General features: G+C 40.3%; 1 protein-coding gene across 2 annotated transcripts; it reads left to right on the top strand.

Moving 5' to 3' along the window:
• On the top strand, positions 1 to 6,218 carry FIGNL1 (fidgetin like 1). 2 transcript variants are annotated; one of them, XM_004708045.3, is made up of 2 exons: positions 1 to 70; positions 3,839 to 6,218. In XM_004708045.3, the coding sequence occupies exon 2, from the start codon at positions 3,849 to 3,851 to the stop codon at positions 5,880 to 5,882; it is 2,034 nt and encodes a 677-aa protein (XP_004708102.1). In that variant the 5' UTR covers positions 1 to 70; positions 3,839 to 3,848; the 3' UTR covers positions 5,883 to 6,218. The 2 variants fall into 2 exon arrangements, with proteins under 2 accessions (XP_004708102.1, XP_045142287.1); XM_045286352.1 differs by lacking the exon at positions 1 to 70 and adding an exon at positions 2,756 to 2,838.
• Positions 6,219 to 9,906: the final 3,688 nt, after the last annotated feature.

A 9,906-nucleotide genomic window follows, 5' to 3' on the forward strand; every position in this document is an offset into this window, starting at 1 on the left:
CCGCGCGCAAGCGCGAGCTAGGGACCCGCGACTTTTGTTGGCCGCTGGCTACCTGGATTCAGCGACTCGGGTTAGTAGTGGGCGCGACGTGCGGCAGCGTCTGGGCGGTTTGGGGGAGCGGATACCACGGCTCTTCGGGGGTGCTGGGTCGAATGCGGAAGGGGCAGAGGGGGCTGACCTGGTGTTTGTGGGGAAGCCGCGGCCGCCTCGGGAGCGTGGGGCCTGTGGGAGGACGCCCCCTGCAGGAGTGTGCGGCGTCGGGGCCCGCGTCGTGCAGGGGCCGGGCTCGCGGGCGGGGCGTGGGCCGTGGGCGGGGCGGGGGGAAGGCGGCCCGCGCGATCCGCGCCTCTGAGGTAGCGGGCGGGTGGAAGGGACCTCAGGACGCGGGGAAAGCACGAGGCCGCTCAGCTCTGGAAGCTACGGTGCAAACTGTCTCCCCCACCTTTCTAAAGCCATTCCCTCTTTCACCCTCACACCTCCTGGGGGACCTGCAGAGTGGATAGCTTGGATTTTATCTTGGATTAGGGATTCATAACCCAAGTTTGTAATTGTCAGGGAAGTGCTTAGGTGTTGCTTTTTTTTTTTTCTTTTTCCTTTCTTTCCTGAAAAGCGGGCGATAGGCCAAATAAATTTGGGCATCTATGAGTCAGATCAAGAAAACTACTTGATCCAAGTTTAGGAAAGCTTCAGCTAGGCAGATTGAGTGGGTGGGTAGTTGTGCTCTGGTTTGGAAGTTGGTCCAGGGTGTGAGAACCAGTGATCTGGTTCATTTGAGGGCTGGAGCCTATTATTATTTTTACAACCTCTTTCTTTTATCAAGCCAAATCCACCATCATTAAGTCGAGTCTGACTCTTAGTGATACTGTGTAGAGGTTCCAAGACAGAATCTTTATGGGAATCGACAGTCTCGTCTCTCTAGTGTAGCAGCAAGTGGGTTGGTGGATATGAACTATGGACCTTGCAGTTAGCAGCCTAATGCTTAACCCACAGTGTCACCAGGGCACAGCTTAAAACCATTTATCCCCATATGCTGAATGAAGTAAGCCAAGCACCAAAGAATACATACTGTATATAAGATTTTAGAAAACACAAAATAGCTGTAGTGCCACAACCATATTAGTGGTTGTTTGGGGTCAGGGAGAATACAAAGGGCAAGAGGTGACTTTTGTTTTGTTTAAGATATATGTTATGCTTAAAAGGAAAAAAACTTGAGATATTACAGAGCATATCAGTTTTACATTTAATAATTCATAAGCGTTTTGGTTCAACTAATTTAAGGCAATCCCCTCAATGTACTGTCAGTGTGTGGTCACTTATCCCATTTCTTGTGTTTCCCATCTCCAGCCCCCTTTTCCCAACCCTCTGCAGTTTGTCCTTCAGTAAATGCTGACCTTTTGATTTTAAATGGTTGATTACTATAAATCTGTGGAGGTGATGGCAAAGGTCTTGGTGATTTAAGTTCTAGACCAAGGGATGACTAAGGGCCACTTCGTCTAAGGGATTCTAGCAGTCTTTATCAGACCAGTAAACCTGCTCTGTTTTAGGATTCTGAGTTCTGTACCACGTTTTCCTTCTACTCCTTCAAGACTTTCTAATGTGATCCTTTGCAGAGCAATTGATAGTAGTAACTGGGAACCAGATAGTACCTCTGGTGCCAGGATTGTGGAGACATATTTGTGATCCATTAGTCCATTGAACATGAATTTAGATATTTATCACTTGTCTTTCCTCTAGATGGGGAGACACCAGTAGTTGTACTTTAAGTGGTTGATCACCAGCTTTTAAGACCCCAAATCACTATTGTCTTTGTGAATTATGCTATGCCATTTGACCTTGGTGTCCCCTTAGACTATGGTCCTGATCTCCGAGGCTCAACAACTTATTTCCTCAAGGTGTTTGGTTATGTCTTAAGTTTTCATAACTTGCTTCCTGTATTCTCCACCATTTACTTGGATATGTTTGCAGCAAAGGTAAACACATGCATAGAAAGATCCTCTGTCAAACTTCCATTGGTGGTATACTACTCTTCCACTCATACCTGTTTCGCTAGCATGTCTGTCTAAGTAGCTCATAAATAACCACTATTGACGGATTGTCTATATAACAGTGATTGCCTCTGTTGCTTTAACTTTTGCAACTCCCTACCCACCACCACACAGTATCTTACCCTGACTTCATCATTTTTTGCTAACCTCCTTCTTAACCTGCATTTACCCAAGTTAACACTTGTCTGTCCTCTCTAGCCCATGACTTTCCCTTCCTCGGAACCTTCTTCCATCCCTGGTAACCACTAAATACAAGGGGGTACCCCACCAAAACCCGAAATTTTTTCCCAAAGCTATGAATTAAAATTTTTTTTACAAAACAACTATCACCTTCGAAGTACTATGTCAAATCTGTGATTCCATTCTTGGAAACATTTTCAAACTCATGTGTTTGGATGCCTGACAGCAGCTCCCTTGTTTGTTTTTTTTTCTTTACCTCTTCTATGTCGTCACATTGCTGTCTTTTAATGTTCCTCTGCATTCGCAGAAACAAAAAGAAGCCGCATGGAGCGAGATTAGGTGAGTAAGGTGCGTGGGGCAAGAGAGGCATGCTGTTTTTTGCCAAAAGCTGGCGCACTGAGATGGCTGCTTGAGCAGGTGCATTTTTGTGGTAGCAAAACCAGTTTCCCATCTGCCACAAATCTGGCCTTTTTTGTCACACATTATTATGGTATCTTTTCAGAACCTCTAAATAGAAACTTGATTAACAGTCTGACCTGGTGGAATGAACTCCAAATGTACTACAAGTCAACATTATCATCCATTCTGGAAGTTGGCAGACATCCATAATGAGGTTTGTTGTCAATGGACATTTCACCATTTTTGAAATGAGAAAACCACTCACACACTGGAGGTTTTTCCCAAAAGGCCGGCCCTGGAAACCGGGGTCAAAAACAAAAAAAGTTCCGCAACCCATTTCCCCAAAAAGAAAAAAAAATTCAACGCCAAAAAACGGTCCCCTAAAACCGCCAACAAAAAAAAACGAGGTTCAAGGAAAACTGCTTGTATGAAAAAATGTACTGTGGCCAGGGAGAACCTTCCCAGGTGACACCCCTGGGTACACTAACTCAGAGTGAATTGCTGGATGCTCACCTAGTGAGAAAAATGTGTACTTATGAAAGCTCCGCTGACTAGCCGAGCGCAATTCTGGTTTTTTTTTGCATACCCCTCGTAATGTTTCTTTTAGTATGAAAACCATTTCTTGACTTTTTATAGTAGTGGTCTCTTAATATTTATCCTTTTGTGATTGCCTAATTTTACTCAGCATAATGCCCTCCAGGTTTATCCATGTTATGAGTTGTTTAGAAGACTCGTTTTCTTTAATGTGGAGTCGTATTCTGTTGTGTGTATGTACAAAAGTTTATCCATCCTCCACTGATGTGCTTTTAGGTTGTTTCCATTATTTGCTATGATGAGTAGTGCTACATGAACATGGATGTGCACATATTTACCCTGTTACGGTTCTTAATCCTCGATGCTACATACCAAGTGGAGGGGTTTGCTGGGCCATATGATATTTTTGTCCCCAACCTCTTGAGGAAGCATTGTACTGCTTTCTACAATGGTCACACGATTTTATAGCCTCAACAGCAGATTTTGAGAGTTCCCAAAGTGTGGCCTATTTGTTACTGTGAGCCCTTATTTATACTTTGAGTGTTTAAGAAGCTTTATGGGGATCGATGAGAAGTCCATAAGTTAGACATTTGTAACTCAGAGACTGTCCTGTTATCTTTTTTTTCCTTTTTTTTAATGATACCGATTTATTTTTTCTTTTCATTTTATTTGCTTGGTAGGACTTCCAAAATGCAGACCTCCAACTCTAGATCTGTGCACTTGAGTGAATGGCAGAAGAATTATTTTGGAATCACATCTGACATATGTTCTTCAGGACAGAAGGCAGATGCATACCGTGCCCAGATACTGCGCATTCAGTATGCATGGGCAAACTCAGAGATCTCCCAAGTCTGTGCTACCAAACTGTTTAAAAAATATGCCGAGAAATATTCTACAATTATTGATTCTGACAACGTTGAAACTGGCGTGAATAATTATGCAGAAAACATTTTCACTTTGACAACATCTCAGCAAGCTGACAGTGACAAGTGGCAGTCTGGATTGACAATAAGTAATGTTTTCAAACTGAGTAATGTACAAAAGATGATGCAAGCTGGCAAAACATTCAAAGACTCTCTATTGGCACCTGCTGACTCATCGGTAGTAATCTCTAAGGAGGCCAGTGCCTTTGATTCTCCAAAATTTAGTGTGTATGGTTTTGGAGAGAATAAACTTTCAACTGCCACAAGTCACAGTACAGATAGGGCCCAAGCCAGCCCAGAAAATGTAAGTTCTTTAGAGTGTCCTCAGAATACACAGGCACCGATGGTGACTAACACTAGTAAAACTTGTCCTGCGTTCTCAGTGCCTTTAGGTGAGTCAGCCACCGCAAAATTCCATGCCACACAATTATTTGGAAATGTTAAAAAGGAAAGTCACGACTCTCCAAAAGCCAACATGGGACTAAATATGTCCTCATCCAACCAGTCTTGTTTGCCTCCTGGCTGTCAAAATTCCCAGGAAAAGAAGGCTTTTTATAGTGTTGGTACCAGTTGCATTGATACACTTTCCAATCCAATTCTGAATAAGTCTTTTAGTAAAATCGAAGATAATTGCCAGAGAGAGGAAAACAGCCTGCCTACTTTTAAAACTGCTAAAGAACAATTATGGGTTGATCAGCAAAAAAAGCACCAACCTCAGCGGGCATCAGGATCTTCATATGGCAGTGCAAAAAAGTCTCTGGGAGCTGGTAGATCTCGAGGAATATTTGGAAAATTTGTTCCTCCTGTACCCAAGCCGGATGGGGGAGATCAGAATGGTGGAATGCAGTACAAATCTTATGGGGCAGGACCTACAGAACCAGCTTATCCGGTGGATGAGCGTTTGAAGAACCTGGAACCAAAGATGATTGAACTTATTATGAATGAGATTATGGATCATGGACCTCCAATAAACTGGGAGGACATAGCAGGAGTAGAATTTGCCAAAACCACAATAAAGGAGATAGTTGTGTGGCCCATGCTGAGACCAGACATCTTTACTGGTTTACGGGGGCCTCCTAAAGGAATTCTGCTCTTTGGGCCTCCTGGGACTGGTAAAACTCTAATTGGCAAGTGCATTGCGAGTCAGTCTGGGGCTACATTCTTCAGCATTTCTGCTTCATCTTTGACTTCTAAATGGGTAGGTGAGGGAGAAAAAATGGTCCGTGCATTGTTTGCTGTTGCAAGGTGTCAGCAACCAGCCGTGATATTTATTGATGAAATTGATTCCCTGTTATCTCAAAGGGGAGATAGTGAGCATGAATCTTCTCGAAGGATAAAAACCGAATTTTTAGTTCAATTAGATGGAGCTACCACATCCTCTGAAGATCGGATTCTCGTGGTAGGAGCAACCAATCGGCCACAAGAAATTGATGAGGCTGCCCGGAGAAGATTGGTGAAAAGACTTTATATTCCTCTCCCAGAAGCTTCAGCCAGAAAACAGATAATAGTCAATCTGATGTCCAAGGAGCAATGTTGTCTTAAGGAAGAGGAGATTGAACTGGTCGTGCAGCAATCTGATGGATTTTCTGGGGCAGATATGACACAGCTTTGCAGAGAAGCTTCTCTGGGTCCTATTCGCAGTTTACAAACTGCTGACATTGCCACAATAACACCAGATCAAGTCCGACCCATAGCTTACATTGATTTTGAAAATGCCTTTAGAACTGTTCGACCCAGTGTGTCTCCAAGAGATTTAGAACTCTATGAAAACTGGAACAAAATGTTTGGCTGTGGAAAATAAATGGTACAGTTACAATGAAAATGTGGCATCTTTCTGATAAAGTTTTTTTCTTTTTTTTTAGCATAGGCTACTGGGAATTTATCAGTTGCATATTTTAGTGTATATTGTGAGTTCTGTACCTCAAATCCTGAAATATAATTACATAACAATTGCTTATATTTTACAATTGTGTGACATAACATTAAATAAGTTTTACTTACCCTCTAGCCTTTACTTGATGTAAAACTTTTATGCAAAATCAGTATGAACTTGTTAGGTCATGTTTCTAAGAGATACTTGTTTAAAGATGTGTAATATGTAATATGTGCTCAAATTTAAATTAAAAGAATAAGTTTGCATTTGTATGTTAGCAAGTATGTGATTTATATTCATCTTTCATTTAAAAAGGAGTTCCTTTTTGAAAGTGATTTAACTCTTCATGTTAGAAGTATACCAGTTTAAATTCAAAGGACTATTTCTAGATGTTCAAGTAGACTTAAGATCTCATCAAAAACTGTAGTGTGCCAGTCTACTTTTGCTGGTTTGCAATTTCTTTTAGTTTCTTTTAACCAGATTAATAAAAATATGTTCAGAAATAACAAGATATAATATCAGAAATACAGCCAAAGAACTGGAAGTGAATAATGTTATTTATTTCAGAAGGTATTTTTAAAATTAATACTTAGTCACTGCACAGCCTGTGTAGTATAACTATTTTTCAAAATGAATTTTTCTGAATTTTAAAATACATTTTATTTTACAAATAATAAATGCTTATTCAAAAAACATTAGAAAGTAAAGATGAATGAAAAGAGAATAAAAATCATTTTGGAGGGGAAACATTTTTAGTTTATAGACTTTTTCCAGATGTTTAATTTTACATAGAAGTGGAATTGTACTATGTATTTTCATGGATAAATACCCCATTTGTTTTCCTTTAATGCCCATAATTTTATCTGTTATACCTCTACAACATCTCACATTCATGATTGATTGCCTAGGGCTCCATTGTGTGATAATTTATTCATTCCACTGTTGTTAGATGCCCTTGAGTCAGTTCCAAAACCGTGCACAGCACTGAAACAGGGCGCCTTCCTGAGCCAGCCTCATCTCACAATTGTTTCTGAGCTTGAGCCTCATGTGGCAGACACTGTCCACCTGGTTGAGGACCTTCCTCTTTTTTGTTGCTCTGTTTTAACTCCTATGTTAGGGGACATTTAATAATACAGGGCAGTAAGTTCTTCATTATCTTTTTCCCCCCTGTAATAAGTATTTTGAGTACTATTATGAGTTTTTAAAAATATAAATTACTTGGCTAAAAATCTTCAGTATGCAAGTTAAACTTCACATGTGTTCTAGTCTATCCTCTGGGAAAGCACTACTCACATACATTACCTAGAGTCTGAGTGGTACAGAGTTTAATGTGCTTGGCTACTAATCAAAAGGTTGAAGGTTCGAATCTACCAAAGGCACCTCAGAACCAAGGTCTGTTAGTCTACTGAAAACACCCATTCAAAATACTGGCACACAGTTCAACTGTGACACAGATGGGTCTCTGTAAGTTGGAATTGAATACAGCAATTGGTTTGGGTTTTTTGTGTGCATAGCCATCTGCACCAAATCAAAATGCTTGTACTATGCCAACCTTGGGCATTTTGCAGCTTTTGTTTTTGTTGATGTTTGTTAACATTCTCTTTATCTTCTTTCATTTGACAAATATTTACTGAATGCCAGGCGGTGTTCAAGCTGCTGAAGATGAAACAATGAATATAGCACAAACACAAATCTGCTTACATATTACACTGAGGTTCTAATTTCCTCATGATTGTAAAATGATAGAATTTGAATACAATTTAAAACAATGAAATGATGGAATACTACTTTTTGTGTTGCTTACTGTGATTATATCTAAAAGAAAATCTGGTTTACTCTCTCGGATTAGATAGAGCTCCATTTGTCTAGTTACTATTTGAAATTAAGGCTAACGCCTATTTGAAACTAAAGCTGAAGGTTATAATCAAGGATATAACTGGAAGAGAATTTTGAGACTCAAGTCACCTGGCAGTTGTTTTTACATTGGACCAATTGAAAGAATCATTTTAGCCCTAATTCACTTGCAATATGTTTCTGAGACAATTAGGAAATTTTCATAAACTTCTTTATGGCATGTTTTTGTTAGTCTTGATTGGATAAGATAATGTTGGATTAAATTTTCCTCCTGATTGTTTTGTTGGTGCTATGCTGCCTCCAGCCAGTGTTTATTTCAAAGAAGTGAAAGCTGGTTTTTAGTATATTTGAAAGTTGTAATTCCTTTGTAAAATTATATACCAGGGCATGTAACTTTGTTTACCACTTATGCTTAAATTTTAAGTAGGAATACAGTGAGATATCCAAATTTGCTTGTTGGGTCTTTTTAAATGTTTCCCTTATACATCTAATTGTAACTTATGGCCCTTTTGAACTGTGGGAATTTTATTCCAACTCTAAAAATTTCGCTCTCATTCTTTTTGGCGTTTTGCTTTCTCAATTTAAAATGAAGAATTCGCTTGCTTTCCACATTGATAAGCTGATGTTGGGAGGGTGGAACTGTAACATAAAGACAAACACTTGAATCCTGTAGACCTGTTTTTTAGCTCTGGCTCTTTTTATTGTGCCTGTAGGCTACTTTGTTGTTTGGTCTCAATTCTAAAGTTAGCTTACACTTAACTTGGGAAATGAAAAATAAAATATAGGTTAAGAAGACCTCTAATTTATGGGTGCTTAGTAATTGTGTATCTTCTCCCCATCACTACTGTGTTAGGCCGAGTTGACTTGAGAAGCAAATGCAGTGACACTCATGTAAGAAAGAGCTTTATGTCAAAAAAGTAATTATGAGGGGTACCCAAAACCAGATTTTTTTTTCAAGGCTATTTAATTTTTTTTACAAAACAACCTATCACCTTCAAAATACTCTCCACTATACTTAATACATTTGTCAAATTTGAGATTCCTCGAAACATTTTTCAAACATCTGTTTGGAGGGCTGACAAGCACCTCCCTTGTTTTTTCTTCACTTCTTTCACATCAAATTGCTATCCTTTCATGTCTGCCTTCATTTGCAGAAACAAGTCGCATGGAGTGAGGTCAGATGAGGCTTGCTGGGGTTTTTTTTGCCACAAACTTGTGCACTGAGATGGCTGCATGAGCAGGTGTGTGAGCAGATGTGGCAAAACCAGTCTCCCGTCTGCCACAAATCAGGCCTTTTTTCTTTTTCTTCCTTGTACTGTTATACTATCATCACTTCTAAATAGAAATTTAGGTTAAGAGTCTGACCTGGTGGAATGAACTCCAAATGCACACTACAAGTTGACATTCGGGAAGTTGATGGTAGTCCAGAATGAAGTTTGTCATCAATGGACATTTCACCTTTTGAAATGAGAAAACCACTCTACAGTTGAGTTTTTCCCATAACACTGCCCTTGTAAGCTGTGTTCAACATCACAACAGTTATTGTGGCATTTTTCCTGAGCTGGAAACAAAATTTCATAGCTGCTTGCGGTTCTCTTAAATCTACCATCACAAAAAACGATGTTTGGGCAAAACTGCTTCCATGAAAACATTCACTGTTAACCAGAGAGAACCTTCCCAGGCAATGGCACTGGGTGCACTAACTCAGCGTCAGTTGCTAGATGACCTAGTGGGAAAAATAAGTACTATGAAAGCTCTGCCCAGCAGAGCTTTTTTCCATTTTTCTTTTTTGGAGGGGGATACCCCCTTATATATCAAGAAAACATCCCTGCCCAATCCAACTCAAGGCCCTAAGTCTGATACCAGTCCATAAGCTGCTCTTCAGACATGCAATGATGCAGGATGCGGGAAGATCACAGGCTGGTGGATCTGAGAATGGTGGAAGCAGAGCAGGGCTCTGGCAGCAATTGGGGTCAGCCAGCAAGGTGAAAATAGAGAAGGGGAGGTTCCTAGGGCCCTCCTTTTCAGAAGGCCACATTCAGAAAGGCACCCCCTGGCTGTGACCTGATTGGCAGGTTATATATCACCCTTACACTTT

The sequence above is a fragment of the Echinops telfairi genome, unplaced genomic scaffold, assembly GCF_000313985.2.
Source record: "Echinops telfairi isolate 266 unplaced genomic scaffold, ASM31398v2 ScPeMD7_7;HRSCAF=31, whole genome shotgun sequence".
NCBI classification, from domain to species: domain Eukaryota; kingdom Metazoa; phylum Chordata; class Mammalia; order Afrosoricida; family Tenrecidae; genus Echinops; species Echinops telfairi.